Genomic DNA, 21,291 nt, shown 5'->3' with positions numbered 1-21,291 from the left:
AGACAAGTAGAAGTCCAATTGCTTATGTGATTGATGCAATGTACTGTACATGTAATTGTTACTATACAACATTAAAATATACAGGGGAAGGTATTGTATAGTATATCCTCCCTTTCGTTATCACTGATTCATAATCATTAAGCTTTTTTATTATATTATCATTTACCAGTGATCATGTAACTTAGAGACACAACACAAGAAAAAAGAAGATAGAAGAGCAGTTTCCGGGGTGCACAGGATAAATGATTATTTAAAAGAATAAATTCTTTATTAATATAAATGTAACCCTGGTTAAGGGTTAAAAGCAATATAGTATTAATAAACACATAGTCTAAAGCTATATGTGTACATGGGTTGACAAATTTTATATACAGTATGACATATGTACAGTTGTATATTGAGGTAAAACATGCCTAATTTATTCATTCTTTAAGAAATAGCCTTTAGTAAATGACATGTATATACAATTTATGAAAAAAAAAAAGCATATATGTTTCATGTATTTATATGACAGTTTATGTGGTACTCTTTTCTCTGAGGTAAAAGAATGCCCTTGTGTATGGGATGCACATGCACTGTAGAAGAAGAGGCGGAGTGATCTGGCTGGGAGTTGGTTCCTGTCAGGAAAAGAGGGACTGGTTGGAGAGAGGTATATAACAGCTGTCAGCAGCAGCTGGCGGTTAGTCTGGAGTTCCCTTCCTTGGGTGCTCAACCCCCTTGTGCCTGCCAGGCACATGGGGGTGGAGCTGGAGAAGAAGCCTGTCAGAGAGGGAGCTGTGTGACAGCAACTGCGGCTGACAAGCGGTCAGCATCTCCCAGGGAAAAAGTTAGCAGCAGTGGCTTCTAGAAGCTTTCCCTGGGGGCGAGTGACCGGCAGCGGGCAGCTGGCAGTAAGCATCAGCATGCGCTGATTGGTCAGCTCTAGAAGGCAGAATATGAATTGGAGACAGTGGCGCTGAACAGAATAAGTGTGACGACCCTTCACACAATTACCTAGCTGCACAGCACATATCTTTCCCAGTATAGAGACCTTATTATGCAGCATACGGCTTCACATATATCTATATGAAATAAGGAGTCACAGAGGCAGAGCCTCTCCTATATTTAGAACAGCATCACTTATTTATTAGAGGGCTGAAAGGAGGAGATTGATTAGCTGATTAGGACAGGCACTACACTACTATATTGGGATTTGCAGTGGCATTTATATAGACATTATATAAGCCTTTGCACTAAGCTGCCCAGAGACTATTATGCTACCATTGAAACCCTTTAACTATATGCCAGTCCTACAAAGTACTGCATTACTGCTGATAAGAGAGATACTGTTAGTGTCTGAGCTCTAGTGGATACAATATCACTAAAGAAAGGACAGTATCTGTGCATATTGCAGCTTATCCAATATTTGTAGCGGAATGGAGAAGAGAAAATATATCTATAGGACACAAATCATCTCTCTAGTGCAGCCGGATTAAGAAAACTAAGCTAAGGATGTTCTAATCTATCAGCAATAGACTCTAAAGATGACGCTATAGAAGTACTGATAACCACCTTTTTAATAAAGGATACAGGAGCCTTAGTCAACTAACCAATTCAGACTTTTACAATGGATCAGATATAAGGCCCCCAGTGTGTACCAATGTACTGCAGTGTATATAAGGGACCAATTATACCTAAGTGTTACAGGGTTAGTTGTGTCTCCATATTATACTTATTTTGTTGTATGGCATGCAGAAGTATATGTATGGAAGGTATATTGATATATTCTAGGTTGTGGGGCATATTGTATTGTCCAAATAATTGTTATGTTTCTTAATTGGAATAGATGAACAATTACTTGTGTATGTTGCACCGGTTCACCATTATTGAAAGGACCTGGATGTTAACGAGGAGAGAAGAAAGGTATTTTATTTTCAAAAAGTGTAATTACTGCATATATAATACCAACAGGTTACATAATTACATTGATTGGCTTAACCAAGCAAGCCTGAATAACATAGCTATGGGTTTTCCCAAGTAGGCCCACCCATACAACCAATACTTGGGTGGAGGCACTGATATAACTAAAGGATTTTCAATATTTAGCGGAGGAAATAAGTGGGTACACTAAACCACAAGGAAGTTAGTAACCTGGTGTCACTTTAGAGGGTAAAGGGGGGGTTACATACATTAAATAGATATCATCTTGATCAGTGCTCGAAGTGTGGCGGTATACAACGTTATGGCATACCGTCACTTCGAGCACTAAACAAGTTTTTTTTCAACTTTAAGGCAGAGGGCAGGGGCGTGGCTTCAGCGCTGAGCCGCTACACTGCTCATAGGCTGTCAGTAGCTGCTGTAGCAGGATGACACCACTCAGTTCCCTATAACATATTTGAAAGAAGCCGACTAGGGGCCATATTCAATTAGCGGCGAAAACCCGTTTTCAGCGATAAAGTATCCGAGTGATGTCATGCAAAAAGTTTCCTCCATATTCAATTCCGGAGAGTTTTCACCGGTGCGGTAACTCAATGCAATGGAACCGGCGAAAAAGTTTCGCCTATGAATAGGTGTCAAAAAAAAAGTGCAGAATTTGGGTTTTGGGGTGTAAACTTTGGAAAACCCCCCTGTACCCTTGGGACAGTCAACCAAAGATAAACTGCGTGAAAAAAAGTTTTCAAAAATACTTTAGATCACCCCAAAAAAGTCCACAGTTGGGGGACAAATTTAAAAACTAGCGAAATAGACTCCAGGGGGTCCTCAAGTATGGCCCAGGTGTTTTTAATGCACAACAGAGATAATGAAACCTCCTTTCTAGCGCTGACAATACATTACAGTTGCAGATTCCCTCTGGGGTTTCTCCCAGGTGGATTTTTTATATTTTTTAAAACTTAACTTTAGCAACTTTAAAACATGCTAGCACCCTTTTTCATGTACCCCAAATTTGCTGGGGCTACTTATTTTCTGCTAAAAAAAACTACTATATGCTATTCTTCACCACTTGTGCAAAGACGCTAATTAGCAGCTATTGAGACCATTTAAGTACCCCAAATACCATCAGCAGGCCTATTCGGGGGTATCTATAGTGATCCCCAATGTCAGTGCATCTTTTGGGGGGTGTCAGGCTGATTTCCCCAAAACTGACAGCACTTTCGCCTCTTTGCGTTTTGCAGGGTCCTGTTTTTCACCGATTTCTAATTGAATACGGGGATAAGCGGAGACTAGCGCAATACTTTTTTGCATGGAAAAACAGCGATGTCGGCGAAAAGTCCGGCATGCGAAAAGTACGGGACTTTTTGCGTCTAGGTACGAATATGCGCCTAGGACAGGTATGTTGCCATATTTGAAAAAGTGGAATTTACCAGGCTGAATATATCTACCATCTATCTGAGTAAGAATTTGAGCAAAGGTGATGCTTTCAAAGCATGGAAAGCATTTGTTAGGGAAGTATGGGCTGACCGGTAAGCTACATCTTATTCTGTTTTGTATTTATTCATAATAGAAATTATGTCTCCCCTTATTACTGCCTTAGCGGTCTGCCAGAACAAACATGGGTCATCCTTATGTGCCTGGTTATTAGATGCATATGTAACCCAAGATGTTTCCAACATTGATTTAAATTTAAGAGAGTAGGCAAGCCTTGCCGGAAAACGCCATTGGGAGCAAGGCCCTAATAAAAATGTACTTTGTATACTCACCCAAACCGGAGCATGGTCTGATATAGATATGGGTTCAATAGTTGTATCTAGAACCATAGGAGACAATGAATTGGAAAGATAAAAATCATCAAGTCTGGAAAATGCTGAATAGTATGTACAGTATATTCTAGCTCAGTTGGATGTCTCACTCTCCACATGTCCAGTAGACCTAACTCAGTGGCAATATGGTTTCACCCTATTTTAGGTTGTTTAGGGGAGGAATGAGAGAACGTTTTCCTGTCTAAAACTATGGAGGCGACTAAATTAAAATCGCAGCCTAAAATAATTTTCAAATCTGCAAAAGGGTATAATTTATTAACCAAACCCTGAAAAAACGATTTATCTTAAGCAGTGGGACCATAAACATTACACAGGCAGTATCTAGTACCATCTACTATAGCATCAATAATAACAGCATCCACAAGGGTCTATATCAGTAGAGTGGATAGTATACGGGATACACCAGCGGATTAGTACTACCACACCATGGACCTTGTAGAAATAAGAGGAGGAGTCTAAAACCCGATGATGGAGCAAATTTAGTTTAGCATGTTCAGAGGGGGTCAAATGGGTTTCCTGAAGATCGGTAATATCTGACTTAATTTTATTAAGATATGTCACTATGCGTCTCCTCTGTACAGGGGAGTGGGTCCCCCTAACATTCCACGTACAAAATCTAAGATGAGAGGTCTTAACCTAAAACTAATATTAGATTATTTATGTTGTGAAAAGTTATAACAAATGTAATAATTACCATTGCCAATGGACCAGTAGATAGATAGTGACTACAACAGAAGCGACATGGGTATCTAATACACTTAAAATAACCATCAAGCATTGCAATTTTAACACTTGAAAACATACATATTGCCAATAATCAGATAAAGAAATAAAAGGATGATGAAAATTAAAACATGTAAAGAGACAAATGAAGAAAAAAGTATCATAATGTAAAATATGAGATGTAGCGGTCACAACCATTATGAGAACTGGTAAAACCGAAAATGACTAGCGTAAACTTTAACGTATATCCAAATACTTAGTGTAGTATAGAATCAGCTCAACTGAAATGAGAAACCAAGAAATGGTACCATGTAATAATGGTTAAATGACTAAAACTCTAAGTAGAAATTCAAAATAGCAAACATATCTAATACATTCAGGAAATATAATATAATACCGAATAAGAAAAAAGAAATATAGTATTAGGATGCAGCAGATATCTCAAGTATGAAAAACAAAATCTGATTAATACATCTAGAAAAAGGTGAAGGGAGTCGTCGTGGCATCAGTCATTCTGGTCCATCTCAGAAGACCCGGAGGCTCGTTCCTCCTCATTAAGATAGGCCTGAGCATCCGCTGCCTCTGAAATCTTTAGCTCCCTAAGAGGTCTAGCTGGATAAAAAAGAGCAAATCTAGTTCCTGATTTGATCAATTGAGAGCAAATAGAAGACATATTTCTTTGGGCTCTGGAGACCTCCACTGAGTAATCCTGAAAGAGAAGAATGCGTTCATCGTCCCAATGAATTGGGACCTTTTGACGCGCGGTAGACTATATGAGTTATTTGTGATGAAAATTCAGGCATTTAAATATGACAGCCCTGGGACGGGTGTTGTTGTAGTCCCAGAAGGGGCCCAGATGGTGAGCATGTTCAATTTCCATGGAGTTTAAGTCTGTTGAAATGCTGAGTAATTGTGGAAGGTCTGATTGAAGGAATTTAGTAAGGACAGAACCTTTAACTGTTTCCTCGAGGCCAAGAAGCCGCAGATTGTTGTGTCTAGACCACGGGTGGGGACCCTTTTTTTCTACCGTGGGCCATTTTGATATATATAACATTATTCGCGAGCCCGGTGCAGACCACACCCCCTCCATGTGATGTCACATGGGGCGGGGCCACAATCTCCAGTGGTTACAGCAGGGATTCTCAACCACTGTCCTCAAGGCACACTAACAGTCTAGGTTTTAAGGACAGCCATACTTGAGCACAGGTGTCTTAATTAGTACCTCAGTTATTTTGATTTAACAATCTGCGCTCAGCCATGGATATCACTAAAATGTGGACTGTCCTGAGGACCGAGCTTGGGAAACACTGGGTTACAGCAATGCCTGGAGCATCCTAAAGAAGCTCTGGTGAGCTGTAAGTGCAGCGGTGTGACTGTCTGAAGCTTACAGGCAGCACTGCTGCATAGATTCTGGCACTCTGCTAGCCAGATGAGGCTAGCAGAAAAAAGCTCAGAGGGCCAGACCAAATGATTCCGTGGGCCTTATATGGCCCCCGGGCCTGAAGTTCCCCATCCCTGGTTTAGACCTATTTTCCAAGTAATCTAATTTGGTCAGTAACTGTAACCGAGTGGACGTCATGGAGGAGGCTTGTTTAAATTCTGATAGCTCATGAAAATTAGCTCCAATCCTGTTCTCATTCTCTGACACTTGGTGGGATATAGAGGGCACTTGTGACTTAAGATCAGCTTTTGCCCCATTAAGTTTTCAGCTTGTTTTTGTAGTAGAGGTTCCACAATCTCCCTTATTTCTCTAACAATCTGTGCGTATGAAAGTGGAGCAGGTAAGGACCCTGTGGTAGTATTAGAGTCCGAGGTAGTGAGCACAAGCGGAGGATATGTATCATCTGTATTTTGATCCCCTCGTTTATTGCCTCCTCTGGCCCGTTGCATTTTAGGAGTAGATGGTGGGGCCATAAATTTATCCATATAGAAAATGATGATAGATTTCACCTTTAACAATTGCTTGTAGTCTAGTCAATGTTGCACAGAAATGGCTGTGACCACATTCATTTAAAACTTTACATTTCTACAGAGATGTTCAATGAAAAAGGGAGAGCACCACCTTGTGGGGGAAGCACAATATTAGAGGAGATCTTCAGGAAATAGGTATATAATGTTCCAAGTATAAGGGGTAAATTTACTAAGAATCGTTTTTGTTCAGATTTGTCCCGTTTTTCAACTCAGATAGGATCGATCAAAAACGGACATTTTTTTTCACTGAAAAAATTGGGAATTTACCATTATGCCGGTTTTGACAGAATTGTTTGATTGTATTTGGTCGATCCTGTCCGTTTTGAACCACCGATTTGCCTACCCAACTTTATCTCCCGAACAAGCAGGCTGCACTTATCAGTGAAATATGTGCAGACTGTTTGTTTTTTTTCATATGTGAAGGGTTAATTTTAAAAACATTAAAAAAAGACGTGGGGTCCCCCTCAAAAAGCATAACCAGCCCCGGACTGGTCAGCCAGTCCTAGATCTTAAACTTACGGGGAACAAAATGAGTAGGGCCAGTCCTAGTTTTAAATATAGGGAGAAAAAATGCGTAGGGTTCCCCTATATTTAAAACCAGTACCAGACCCAAACTGACTGGGGTGTAATGCCACAGCACAGAGACCCTTATACCGGGTCTCCAGGGCCAAAGCATACGCACCCCAAGCTGGTCAGGCCAAGCCGGGGATCTCAAGGGTGGTGGGGACCCCCACAAGAAGGGCTGAAGCCCGGGGGTCTTCTCCGCACCCCTGTAACTGTGAGTACATGGGTAATAAAGTGTTAAATAGTAGTAAACTATTGTTTTTTCCAGTGGAACTACAGGTGTCAACATGCTTGCCCTTTGGCACTTGTGGAACTACAAGTGCCAGCAGGCGGCTGGCGCCTGTAACCCCACTGTAAAATAAATAGTTATATAAAGACAGGACTCACACACCAAATATATAGTATAAGTTTGGTCCATGTAGGCATCCAGCATCATCTTAAAATAGAAAAACAGAAAGTCCCACACCACGGGACACGATATGCTCCCTGAGTCGTCCACTTTATCGCCCAGTGTGTACGCACCATAAATCTTGAACAGAGCCTCCATAACAACAAAAACAAACACACACAGAGGGAGAAAAAGAAAGAGGGAGGGGAGGGAGAAAGACAGAGAGAAAAAGAGAGAGAGAGAAAAAGAGAAAGGGAGGGAGAGAAAGACAGAGGGGAGAGAGAAAGAGGGAAAAAGAGAAAGGGAGGGGGGGGGGAGAGGGAGGGAGGGGGAGAGGGAGAGAGAAAGACAGAGAGAGGGAGAGAGACAGAAAAAGATACAGTACTCTACTTACGCGTACAGAGGCCAGGGAGCTGTGGCTCCGGCTGCTCCTGTTTGAATTTTTTGACTGTGTGTTTAAGAAAAAACGATTATACGGTAGAAAAAAATAACACCTCCATACTGTACATAACACCAATACATACACACGAAAAACGAGTGATACAGTAGAAGACAATTTATAGTACTGTATACTGTAGTAGTGTAAGGTACAGTACTTACGCGGGCAAAAACCCAAATTTGGGTCAGTGGGGGACTGGTGCCGAGGCTTTCCTTGTTGCAGAACTGTGGGGGGAAAAAACAGAATGTTCCTGTTATACAAGTACAGTAGAGAAAGAATTACAGTAGGGCCTGATTCACATCCGCGCGCAACCGGGTCGATTGTCCGGAAGTGCGCACGCGAGCCCCGGAGCAAGTGAGATGGGTCTTTGTAGTACGGGAGGGAGAGAGACTGACACTGTGAAAGTAAAAAAAAGGACTGCGATACAGTAGAAGACAATGTACAGTAGTGTATGGTACAGTACTTACACAAAATGGATTGCCTCCTTTTCCAGTCGTCCCTGGGAGGCTGGTGCCCTTCTGTGCCTTGCACTGTGGGAAATAAAAAAAATTGTCATTTTGCATGAAAATATGGAAAAATATCAATAATTCAGCCTGACAGTACTATTACTACTGTATTATTACACTTTAATGACAGTATCCACTTACTGTACAGTGTGGAACATGGGCAATAGACCAGGTACTGTATACAGTATATGAGGCGATATTGTTCGTCACAGTGCCGGCGTTGTCAAGTGTACCCTATGCACACTTGCTGATGCTGGCAGCGAAGAAAGACAAGGGGGTGGGAGGGTTAACAATATCCATAGATTGACCTGCATGTACAGCCCACTGCGGATATAGTTGATGCCTTGGGGGAGCGCGCACACGCATCCTTGGTGATTTACTGCATACAGTACACACTAGATGATATGAACTACACTGTATAATGTACTGTACTGTATCATTGAACAATATTGTTAGCGTTCATCCAAATCGTCTAGTGTGTATGCACCTAAAGACAGGTCACCGAAACAAACTGTACAGTACTGGAAAATAAGAAAAACACAAGGAGAGAAAGAATTAGCGTGTATTGAGAAGAGGTTGGAGATGCATGGAGAGAGAGAGAGAGACAGTAAGTATAAAGTGGTAGAACAATGTAATGTACAGTACACTACTGTACTTACAGATCAGGGCAGGGCTGCTGCCTGCCTCCACGATAAAGCAGTCATCTGTGTGTCAAAGAAAAACAAATGTTGACAAGTCAAAAAATTAATGAAAACACACGAGAGAGAAAAAAAAAGAGAGAAAGACAGAAAGTAAAAAGAGAGAGAGAGAAAGAGAGAGAACAATGTACTGTACTTACACAGACACTCGCTGGGGCTGGCTGGGGGTACGGTCTCTGGAACTGTGGGAAAAAAACATGTAACATGAGAAAGGGAAAAACATGAGAGTGAGAGAAAGAGGGAGAAAGGGAGGGATAGAGAGGAGAGAGAGAGAGAGAGGGCGAGAAAGAAAGAGAGAGAGGGCGAGAAAGAAAGAGAGGGAGGGAGAGAAAGAAAGAGAAAGAAAGAGAGGGAGGGAGAGAAAGAAAGAGAGGGAGGGAGAGAAAGAAAGAGAGAGAAAGAAAGGGAGGGAGAGAAAGAAAGAGAGGGAGGGAGAGAAAGAAAGAGAGGGAGGGAGAGAAAGAAAGAAAGAAAGAAAGAGGGAGGGAGGGAAAGAAAGAGAGGGAGGGAGAGAAAGAAAGAGAGGGAGGGAGAGAAAGAAAGAGGGAGGGAGAGAAAGAAAGAGAGAGGAACAAAGAGAGAGGGACAAAGAGAGAGGGAGAAAGAGAGAGGGAGAAAGAGAGAAATAAAGGAGAGAGAGAGAGAAAGAAAGAAAGATAGAGGGGGAGAGAGGGATAGAGAAAGAAAGGGAGAGAAAGAGAGAAAGGGTGAGAAAGAGACAGAAAGAGAGAGAGGGAGAGAGAGAGAGAGAGAGAGAGAGAGAGAGAGAGAAATAAAGGAGTGGGAGAGAGAAAGAAAGATAGAGGGGGAGAGAGGGATAGAGAAAGGGAGAAAAAGAGACAGAGAAAGAGAGAGAGAGAAAGAGAGAGACAGAGGTAGAGAGAGACAGGAAAAAAGAGACAGGGAAAGAGAGACAGGGAAAGAGAGACGGAGGGAGAAAGAGGGAGGAAGAAAGAGGGAGAGAGAAAGAGGGAGGGAGAAAGAGGGAGGGAGAAAGAGGGAGGGAGAAAGAGGGAGGGAGAAAGAGAGGGAGGGAGAAAGAGAGGGAGGGAGAAAGAGAGGGAGGGAGAAAGAGAGGGAGGGAGAAAGAGAGGGAGGGAGAGAGGGAGGGAGAGAGGGAGGGAGAGAGGGAGGGAGAGAGAGAGGGAGGGAGAAAAAGAGAAAAAAAGAGAGAAAGAGCCAGAAAGAAAAAGCGAGAGAGAGAGAAAAAGAGAGAGAGAGTACTGTAGTGTACTCGCTGGGGCCGGCTGGGGGTACAGTCTCTGGAACTGGGGGGAAAAAAACATGTAAAGAGAGAGAAATAGAGAGAAAAAAAGAGAGGGAGAGAGAGAGAGAGAGAGAAAGGAAGAGAGAAAGAAAGGAAGAGAGAAAGAAAGGAAGAGAGAAAGAAAGGAAGAGAGAAAGAAAGGAAGAGAGAAAGAGAGAGAGGGAGAGAGAAAGAGAGACTAGGGAAATAAAGCAGAGAGATACAGTACTGTACTTACATGGCATGGGGAGGCCACTGGTTGGTGATGCTGTTGAAAAAAATTACAGTATGTTAGAGAAAAGAGGGAGAGAGAGAAAGAAAGAAAGAAAGAAAGAAAGAAAGAAAGAAAGAAAGAAAGAAAGAAAGAAAAAAATACGCTGCTCTCCAGCTCCACAATCACTATATGGAGGTGTTCTACACAAAGAAAAGAATACAGTATTGTACAGTACTCAGTGGGAAAGTAGAGGGTAAACATACTCAACTGTAACATTACTACAATATATACTGTACTGTATTACAGTATTAATACAAAATGTCCTACAGTATAAAACTGTATACAGTACTTACTTGGCTGGGGAGGGGAGTCTGGGTCCTCCTCTTGCCCTGGGGAGGGCTGAGGCACTTCAATGTCGTCAACTAAAATACACAAGGACAGAAACAATTATTGTGTAAGGAGAAGACGTTGGAGATGTTTTTAGAGAGAGAGAGAGAAACAGAGGGAGAGAGAAAGAAAGGGAGAAAGAGAAAAAGAGAGAGAGAGAAACAGAGGGAGACAGAGGGAGACAGGGAGAGAGAGAGATAGAGAAAAAGAAAGAGAAAAACAGGGAGAGCGAAAAAGAGAGAGAGAGAGGAAAATTAAAGCGAGAGAAAGAGAAAAACAGAGAGAGAGAGAGAGCTAAAGAGAAAAAGAGAAAGAGAGAGAGCTAAAGAGAGAAAAACAGAGAGAAAGAGAGAGAGAGCTAAAGAGAGAAAAACAGAGGGAGAGAGGGAGAGAGAGAGAGAGATACAGTACTGTAGGAAAAAATGTGGTGTAGTGTACTTACGCGGCCAGATGAGGCCACTGGGCCCGGGAATATAACCCTGACTTGGTGATACTGTTGAAAAAAAATAATGCTACTATTACAGTAGTACAGAAAAGAGAGACACTGAGAAAGAGAGAGAGGGATAAAGAGAGAGAGAGAGAAAGAGATACCGTAGGTAGAGGGAGACTGACAAGGGAAGAAAAGGAGAGATATACAGTGCTGTAGAAAACAATGTGGTGTACTGTACTTACATGGCATGGGGCTTCCTGCAGCCTCCTCATCAATGACGAGTCTGTGTGTACAGTGTGTACAGTATAAGATAAGAAATATTATACAAAAAAATCAAAAAGGCAGTAGCATGACACTATTGTGTCCATACTGTAACTGTTGTAATCATTACCACTGTCAGGAGGAGGCTGCAGAAGGTGGTGGTGCTGGTGGTCGTGGAGGTAGGACTGTGGAAAAAAAGAACACTGTACTGTCACTTTCCCTCAAAACCATTTTTAAACAAATAAACTGTACAAATCTTGACCAGAGTGTCCATAACACCAAAAACAAACACACAAATGAGAGAGAGAGAGAGAGAGAGAGAGAGAGAGAGAACAGTGTACAGTAGTGTGTACTGTACTTACTCCGAAAATTCAGCCCACTGGGCCCGGCTGCTGCTGGTGGTGGGGGTAGTGGCAGTGGTGGTGGCGGCGGTGGTGGTGGCGCTGCCGGGGCAGAGGGTGCTGCTTGCACTGTGGGGAAAGATACATGTCGTCATTAAGGAGCATTTGAAAACAAGAGTTCAGACCTCTATTCCAAATTGGAGAGGGATTACGGTACAGTACTGTAGATGGCCTTAGGGAATTAGCTATTGATTAAAATACAAACCAATACAGTATACTGTAGTACAAAAACTACTGCAGTCTGTGAAGCTGGCATTGGGCCCAAAATAAAACAGTATGGTACTGTACTGTACTGTATATAAAAAAATATACAGTCCAGTAAAGTACTGTATGACCAAGTGGTGCAACGTCACACATAGGCTATGTGGGTGGCACTGTCGCCACCCCATGAGCTGTACAAGATGGCACATGCGCATGACACTGGAGCCCGAACCCAGCGGAGGACCTCGCTGAGGACTTTGCGAGACCTCGCCGGAGGGGTAAGTACGGTATTAATAAATACAGTACCAGTGGAATTTTCGTTTGTATCACAGTGATACCAAACGAAAATTCCCCCTGGTATTTCCCTTTGTTTGAAAATGGGGCACAGAGTGAGAAGTGATAAGATACTAGCCAATCAGCTCCCAAATTTCATTTTTCAAACACAGCCTGTGAGATGACAGTTGGGAGCTGATTGGAGACCCCTGAATCTGTCCATGACGTACAGTAATAATGTCAGACTTAAAGGGGGCAAGCCCAGCACAGACAAATAGTGTGTACAGTACTGTAGGTTAACATAGATTTGGTCGACAGACATTAGAATGGTGGTTCAATCAACTTGCCTTTTGTTACTGTAGGTTTATTAATCAAACAAGCCATGTCGACCAATAGTATGTAACCCTTTAGTCCATGTACAGTACTGTAGATTTAATCAGCCTGTCAATCAAATGTCTGCCAGTCATGTCAGTATGTGGTAACAACTGTCAGTCATCGTCAGATACTGTAGTATCCAACACCCTACAGTGCAGTGTACAGTAATGTAGAGTATGTCAGAGTCGTGCATTGTACTGTATTCGTTATTGTACAGTATACTGTAATTCATGTGATTATACAGCAATGCTGTACTTACTTCGAATTATTCGCCTCCGAATTCGCTCTAGACGAGGCCTGTCCCTCCTAAGAAGGTCACTCCACCTGCGCTGGAGTGAGCGTACTCTGCGGCGCACGCCATATAGGCTATATATTTCCTGGCTCGCACTTCTGTAGGCGAGCACTTTGTCTTGGTTTGTGGCAAACGCTTGGTCCCGCCACTTCACCAAGACAAAGAGCTCGCCGGACGAGTAGCGTCTTGCCCTCATAGCAGCCATTTTCACTAGCCAGTGACGCACGTCGTACATCGCACGATGCACGTCGACACTAATTCACTCGTTACGGCAGGCGTCTGTGGTGCACTGTAATGTAGTCATAACCATAGTGGCAAAGTAGTGTGGGCATCACAGGATTGAAAAGTTTCTAAAGTCATGAAATCACTATCACTACATTGTCACAAGTTTGTGGTGTAATGCTATACATAGCACCGTCAGCCCTGTCTCTCATTCTATACAGTAGATTCACTACCAGTTTCTGCAGTTATGAAATCATTATTCTGTGGTGCTAAATTCAACGGCACCATCAGTTTTTAATATACAGTACAGGCACATTCATAGCGGCACACTAGTTGTCCTAGCAGACGGGGGATGGTGTCCTTGGCAATGGTGACAATTCGTAGCATTTTTCAGGACAATAGGGCAGAGCTGACTGCTTACAGTAAATGGATTAACAAAGCTTCCTTTATTATTATGGTAATGAGAGGCACTTGCTTGCTTTGGGGGAAGGAACCTGATGCGCACTGTGTATGACTCTCGGCCCACTGGGCATGCGCCAGGAATCCCATCGCAACCCTCCTACTGGGCATGCGCCCGCCAGAGATGGAAATTCAACAGCATACAGTACTGTACCGACTGCAGTAATACAGCCAACTGCGCATGCTCAGTGATAGCATAGCGCTACATGGCGTATGGCTTGGTGCCACAGATCCCATTGTACCCCCCTCCATTTCTAATCCATCACAGATGGCTGACAGCCACCATAGCGCCAACCGTGTAATACAGAGAGCTCTCTCTCATACAGATCCCACTACTACCGTACTTCGAGTGCAAAGTTGGAGCAGCATCACCATTGTCATAAGTTTGCGATGCAACGCTATTTTGCGCTTCAAACACACAGTCAGCTTTGAACACAGAGCGCTCTCTCAGTCAGAAACCACTCTCACAGTCCAAGAGACGTAGCCATAGTGTGTAAGGCTGAGACCTCATCTACATTGTCGCATGTTTGCGTTTTGGGCGCACAGTTTGTGATACAGAGCCCTGTCTCTCATTCTATACATTGAAATACAGAGCCCTCTCTTGGCACTACAGATCCCATTGTAACCCCTCCACTGGGCATGCGCATGAAATCCCATTGCAACCCCTCGAAGCAGACAGCCACCACAGCGCAGACATTGACGAAAGTTTTGCACTATTAAAATGCACAGTTTGTAATGTCTTACTTTTTAAGCAGCCTTTTAAACAACACTACAGTATTACAGTACAGTACAATCAAAAAAAATATACGGTATGGTATATTCTTTTCCAGGGATCGAACCCGGGACCATAATTCTACCAAAGTGATCACCTAACCACTAGCCCACACGACAGCTACAGTGAACTGCACAGAGCGGCCTCATCCTTGTGCACTCCTCCCGCTGCGGTTTTCAATAAAAAAAAAAAAAAATTGTCATACTGTAATTCATCCCATCTCAGTGAAAGCTGTGCGTGCATCTAATTAATCTACAGTATCGGTTATACCGTGACAACTCGGGCAACTTCTCTACTATTCAGTTACTGCACCGTACCGTATGTACAATACAGTATGTGCAGTGATTTGCATCCTGTTATAAGATCTTACTTTACGGTACAGTACTGTACTGTATGTACATTATGTGACATTAAAAATACAGTATGGGTTGTGCGTACATGCAAATGCTGTGAATGTGATATCCATCCAATTTACTGTAAGTTTAACAGTATGGCATTCAGTACAAGGCATTCAATACAAATTACAACAGTGGAGCACTCGCCACCCAGCGGTTAAGCACTGTATTACATGCCGTAGCATATCCTTCGGTGAAGAATACCACGGTATGCCACAAGTCCATGGCACGACTCAGAGGCCTGCATGCCACGCCATGAGCAACAAAATAGCTGGGCAGATCTGTAGTATAGTAAGTCACAGATCCCGCATGCAATTGTGCGGCGTCCGGCAGCACTCAAGGCGTTCTTTATTATTTTTAATATTTCGCCATACATTCATATCATATTTTAAAAGATACCAAAGAATAAATATTTTTAATAATTCAGAAATCAAAATACAATTACTTAATCCATGATTGTGCATTGCATCTTATTCTTTTCTTTTTGTTGATATAACATTATATTGTACTTATATAAGATGATCCAGTAGCACCTCCAGATATAAAAGATATCAGATGAGTCTGAATAAATAGATTAAAACGGAGCTTTATGAGACAGAATCTTTAATTTAATTTAAAAAAATTCTGAATATAAAAAAATAATTATTTACAAATAATATTATCAGTGCGGCATCATTATAGTCCTTCTAATAAACCTAAACACAGAATGCATTTATGTTTTATAAACACCTTATACACACAGTCTGCAGGTCATTATATACATCTCATGTACACAGCCTGAAGGTTATTTTATACAATATTTTTAATAATTTGTTCTTTAAACAAAGTTTGTGTAAATTGAAACAACAGAAAGCAAAGGTTTGGAATGACTATGAAATACCGTCGGCCCTGTGGCCGACAGTTCTAATCCCGTCAGTGCCTGGCCAACAAAAGCAGATATCCCGGCAGCGGAAGCCCGACATCGCTGGAAATCCTGATCGTCCGTAGGTAAGTATCTACTAACCTAACCCCCCTAACCCTCCTTAGGGGTGCCTAACCCTAACCTCCCCCCCAAGTGCCTAACCCTAACCACCCCCTTCCCCGCTGCCTAAACCTAAGTCCCCCGGGGGGGTGCCTAACCCTAAATCCCCCCGGGGGTGCCTAACCCTAACCCTCCCTCCCCTAGCCTAACCCTAAATCCCCCCAGGGTGGCCTAAACCTAACCCTCCCCCCCCGCGCGGCTGTCCGCTCGCGGCACCCAGCACCACTACGATCAGGATGCCGGTCTCCCGGTGTCGGGGAAATGCCGGGCGTCTACAAGATGGTCGGATATGAACTGTGTTTGCAAAAGACGATAGCGCTGTAAACCCAGAAAGCTGCTCAGAAATTATTACCAGTTATTTATATAGCGCACACATATTCCACAGCGCTTTACAGAGAATATCTTACCATTCACATCAGTCCCTGCCCCAGTGGAGCTTCCAATCTATATTCCCTACCACATGCTCACACACACACACATACACACTAAGGGTAATTTTTGTTGGGACCCAATTAACCTACCAGTATATTTTTGGAGTGTTTTGGTGGAAACCGGAGTACCCGGAGGAAACCCACGCAAGCACAGGGAGAATATACAAACTCTGCACAGGTAGGGCCGTGGTGGGAATCGAACCCACGACCTCAGTGCTGTGAGGCAGTAACGCTAACCATTACACCGTCTGTTCCCCGCACCATTCTTCATCTCTCATCTGCAGAGCATGTGACTTTGGCGAGTAGTGCATGTCTAAAAATGACCAATCTTGATAGCTCAGTGCACAAAAATCTCATTAAATGGGATGTTGTCTGCTTGCGTTACTGCGCACACACGAGCGGCGCACAATAAAACCCTTCTGTTTTAGAACAAGGCTTGCTCTGTAGCAAATGTTCTATTTATCAAGTGATACAAGCATGAAACGGCAATGTGGGTAAGAGACCGCATCCATTCTCCAGGTCAGTGAACATTAGTTCTTATCAGTCTCTCTCAGGTTCATCCCAAAGAAACTGCTTCTGCTACAAATCCATTTTTTTTTATAGATTTCGTTCCCACTTTTAACACCCTCATGATTCAGGAAAACGTATTCGGATTCATCATGCTTTCCTGACATGCTCTGGATTGGAAATCTGGAGAAAAAAAAAAACACAAAGACAATATAGTGCAGTGAGATCATACATCCAGCTGTTACAGTCTTATTCAGGACATTCTGTACTTTTCTGTAATGCAGCTTACAGTAGTTTTATCCCCTGTTATTGTATACCTTAATAAAGTACTGACATTACCGAGACAGCGAGATGTTGGACTCACATTTCATTTTAGGTCAATTAGTGTTTGTTGGTTAGTTTTATATTTTCTTGTTCTTATACAATAGGAACATCAGAGATCTGGTGTTCTACTGACGTCGGTGGACATTTGACAAGAAGTTAAAATTATTATAAGTGTATCTAATGCCAGGGACGCATCAGAGCGCTGTGTATCGAGGGCGATGGCACAACCGATAGGACGAGATGTCGGTCGACCGTACATGCACATGTCGTGGGCTATATCCTTTGTGGCCGCGTTTCGCTGTATGCGGTCAGCAGATGGAATGACCTCAATAACGGCGGGCAGGAACGTGCGGTAGTGCGTACACATCAGATGATGTACAAGATATTTTGTCCAATCGCGGGGATTGGAGCAACATGTCATCTGATGTGTACCCGACCTAAAAAGGTGACCAGATATGTTTACACTGCATGTAATTGTATACATATTCAATAGTTCTGTTCTAACAAGGATCGTTACTTCAATATTTGGACCATTATGTCTAAACAAGGCTTTCCAGACCCCATCAGATTGATACTGTCCTATTGCCACTAATGACCCTTCTCAGACACAGATGTGTTCTCAAAAACCCTGCTGCTCAAGTCGCGTCACAAAGCCCCCCTCAGTGCACCAGGTCCCGGGCGACTCGGCTAAAAAGGTGCATCTGACTCACATAAGTGTAACAAATGGCAGTGACTAAGCTACTTTGCTATATTACTCTGATCAATTCAATGTGTGACATTTGTATATCAGTGTACTACTGAGCCTGAATCTGTATAGGAAATGCTTCTATGCGGCCTCTGCTTTCCCAAATTCCAGGTTTAGCTGTGCTTCATCTGCGACTTTGTATTTATTTATAACCAAATTTCCTGTGCTGTTGAATCCCTGCCCAGCGTTTGTAGTGCACTGTGAGTGGTGATTCGCTGCATCTATGATGTGAATAGGATCCAGTACAATGTGCTACAACTCTCGGAGGATCTCAGATGTCGTAGAGACGCTAGATGCATGAGGACACATCTGTATATCAAAGTTATCTCAAATGCACACAGGTATCTATATATCTGTCTATGTTCCAGTCTTTTGTGTGGCATCTCTCAGAGATACACACAGGTATTGTAATTAGGGGTGAGAGAACAGGTGCGATATTGTAGATACAGTACTATACAATTACTGGTCCCCATCCCATCTGTTTCTGGTCACATTTGCACTATTCATGCATCTCTCTATAAACAGATGGTCCCAGCTAGTTTGCTGCTTATAGTGCAGTGATTCGCGCCATGTGTGGTGCGGGACACCTTTCCGCGATCAGGAACATCCAATAGCAGCTCCATTCAATCCTATGGAGACGCACTCCCGCGAACGGGGACACGCAAGTGCATCTCCATATAGGTTTGAATGGAGATGCACTCCCGCGATTGCGGTGCATATCGCGATTCGCAGACACGTTTGTGCTGTGATACGCAACAAACTAGCTGGGCCCATCTGTACTTCAATTATCTATATATTAGTGCACTCTCCCCCTTCTTTATTTACCTGCCAAAAAAAAACACAAGAAAGACTGCGGTGGACAAGGTGTCCCCTCTGTCTCTCCAGCCAGCCCCTTTTTGTTTATACCACCTCTAGCCAATCACAGACTAGCTGGGGGCGGAGTCTAAAACTCCTTTACAGTCAATTGAAATAGAATACGGGGATATCCGGGGACTTCTTCCAGTGATGTCAGCAAAAACCAGAGCATTCTCAAAATTTTTTTAGAACACCATAACTGTAATACTAAACATATTAAACAGATGGTGGGCCTCAAAAAAGTGGAGGGACACTGGCGTACAAAGGGTACTGAATCATTTTTAGCAAAAGCTGAAATGAAGTTAATTTATGAGATGCAAACATTGGAACCAACGGGGGTTAATAATGAATTCGAATTGAAATGATTTTTATTCATGTTTACGACCACACCGTTAAGGCAATTTATGAGGTTCAGATTGCCGGCCCTGAGAGGTGAACTGTATGGAATTTTATGAATTTATTCGGCATTTTAGTGTTTTTGATGGATTTATGTGATTTAAGTAAATATATGGAATTTTTAATCTTTTTAAATTATGATGGATTTTTATGGGGTTCTTTTTATATACTCAGTCTTAAATGTTAGTCCTTTATTGTAGCTGTTCTCCTTTAAGTATGTTATTATCGCTATTATCAAATTTGTGAACCAAAGAGGTCATAATTAATTTATTTTTTCTGATATGCACTTTAACTATAGATTGGAATGCATGTGAGCCGTAACTGGAAGTGTCACATGTAGACTTCCGCGTGTAAGATCTGGAGATCCAGTGGAGACTGCTTGTTTGCGTTCCACAGTACGGTGTATCGTAACAGGAAGCGACAGACTTCAATTTACAGTTTCACGATCGAGGTACATAGAATTATTATTCCCCGCGATAAATAGTAGCAGTAAGTACGCTCCACTGCCAGTTAAGGGGAAGGAGGGACCCATTTCTCCAGGTCATCTTTTCAGTGGGGGAGCGTTTGAATGAACACCACCAGGAAGCGGAAGTGACGTTAGTCACCATTTATTTTCTATAATTTTTTTATTTTTATTATTCTTCATTTTTAGTTGGATTACGATTTCTACTTACCATTGATAAATATGAAATAAATTATAATCCCTGTGGGAGTAGGTTGATTCATTATGTTTAGAGAATTGACTGTAAAGGAAGTTTAGACTCCGCCCCCAGCTAGTCCATGATTGGCTAGAGGAGGTATAAATAGGTTTATCCACCATGTATCCTAACACAGTTGAAACACGTAGGTGGGACAGGACAACTGCTACCTTAAGGGGACCCTAGAAGGCTTTTTCCATCTGGAGCCTGGGAGGTGTTGTACCCGGGACTTAATCCTTCATGCATTCCACATGCCTTTACTTAAGGGCCTTTCTGGTACAAATTAATTTCTATTGGTGGAACTTATAAGCTTTTTAATGTTTTATATGTGCAATAAATAAATAATAGTTTTACACTATGGGAAGCATCCCTTTCTGATTTTCTTTGAGGTTTAAACAACGCTGTAACCTTAAATCAGAGAGATTCCCCGGGAGGATTGAAGACTGTCTTGAAAGAAGATAAAAAGGATTTGTGTAGTGTCTTTTAGACTTTATACCCCTACAGTGGGAGCGCTTACTCACATACTTTCTTTTTTAACGTTCCTTGTGATATCCTTTGTGATTGAGCTGCACCTGTACTTTAGCGCAGAGAGTATTTTTTCATTATTCCATCTAAAACTGCCACCTGCATCACTCCGCCGATCAGCAAGGCACAGGCAGCAGTTATAGATGGATTTATCTCCTATCGCCTGCCCTGCTCTCTGTGCCCTACTTACAGCTGATATTCAGAGGCCAATGACTCCATTGCCTCTGGGAATTCTGCCACTGCCTCCTAGATAGGCAAAATATGAAAAAAAAAATATTTACAGGATGTGTGAAAAAAAAATAGACAGTAATTTAAAAATTGTTGCGGCATCACTAAAGCTACTTTATGTTCAGGGTGTCCATAATTTGATGAGGGTTGGTACTGAAAGCTCTGACTATATAAAGGTTATAGCCTGTGCTTTGGTCTATGTAGTAATTCCCAGAGAGGTTATTTCTCTAATGGTGATAGGCAGATATACTGCTGGTGGGTCTGCAAACAGACAGTTTCCACTAGTCCTATTAATACTGTAGTATTTCCAGTGTGTTCTGGATAATTGACATATGAAAGGGGTCATTCAGACCCACTCGTGAGCGGCAGTACGCTCGCAAGCGGGTCGATGTTCCCCACTGCGCATGCGCACGACGGAGGGAGCTCCGTCATGCGCATGCGCGAGACCCAACGAGCGATGGTCTTTCCATCGCTCGGGGTCTCGTACCAAAGGGGGCGTGCTGTCGATGTTGATTGACAGCACACCCTTTGGTGGGCGTGCCGGGGGCGTGCCTGCCAGATGGAGGCGTTCCCATGGTAACGCCTACCGTGTGGAGCCAGCCCCACT

General features: G+C 42.7%; 2 protein-coding genes across 2 annotated transcripts in view; both read right to left on the bottom strand.

Annotated features, from left to right (window-relative positions):
• Positions 1 to 531: 531 nt before the first annotated feature.
• Positions 532 to 14,162, bottom strand: LOC148514808 (uncharacterized). Its single transcript, XM_088480950.1, has 10 exons — positions 14,132 to 14,162; positions 10,840 to 10,908; positions 10,511 to 10,540; positions 9,167 to 9,208; positions 8,988 to 9,032; positions 8,290 to 8,352; positions 7,984 to 8,046; positions 7,778 to 7,831; positions 3,678 to 3,724; positions 532 to 1,875 (listed from the first exon to the last, which is right to left on the bottom strand). The coding sequence occupies exons 1-10, from the start codon at positions 14,160 to 14,162 to the stop codon at positions 1,834 to 1,836; spliced, it is 486 nt and encodes a 161-aa protein (XP_088337076.1). The 3' UTR covers positions 532 to 1,833.
• A 1,943-nt stretch (positions 14,163 to 16,105) lies between these two features.
• LOC148514807 (C-type lectin domain family 2 member A-like) overlaps positions 16,106 to 21,291 on the bottom strand; it is a 56,248-nt gene continuing 51,062 nt past the window's right edge. Inside the window, exon 7 of the mRNA XM_088480926.1 lies at positions 16,106 to 17,096. Within this exon, the coding sequence (XP_088337052.1) occupies positions 16,937 to 17,096 (160 nt within the window). The 3' untranslated portion in view covers positions 16,106 to 16,936. The remainder of the gene's footprint in view (positions 17,097 to 21,291) is intronic.

The sequence above is a fragment of the Taudactylus pleione genome, unplaced genomic scaffold (assembly GCF_031769625.1).
Source record: "Taudactylus pleione unplaced genomic scaffold, aTauple2 ptg000258l, whole genome shotgun sequence".
NCBI lineage: Eukaryota > Metazoa > Chordata > Amphibia > Anura > Myobatrachidae > Taudactylus > Taudactylus pleione.
Note: the sequence above shows the minus strand (reverse complement) of the source record. Positions and strands in the feature narration are given on the sequence as shown.

Bases quoted from the DNA above. Each gene is read 5' to 3' on its own strand.
- LOC148514808 (XM_088480950.1), bottom strand. From the start codon at position 14,162: ATGGTGATGCTGCTCCAACTTTGCACTCGAA. The intron at 9,209-10,510 runs GTAAGTACAGTA...TTTTTCCCACAG, and splicing joins CAGTGGCCTCCCCATGCCAT to TTCCAGAGACCGTACCCCCA. The intron at 7,832-7,983 runs GTAAGTACTGTA...TTAAACACACAG, and splicing joins AAATTTGGGTTTTTGCCCGC to TCAAAAAATTCAAACAGGAG.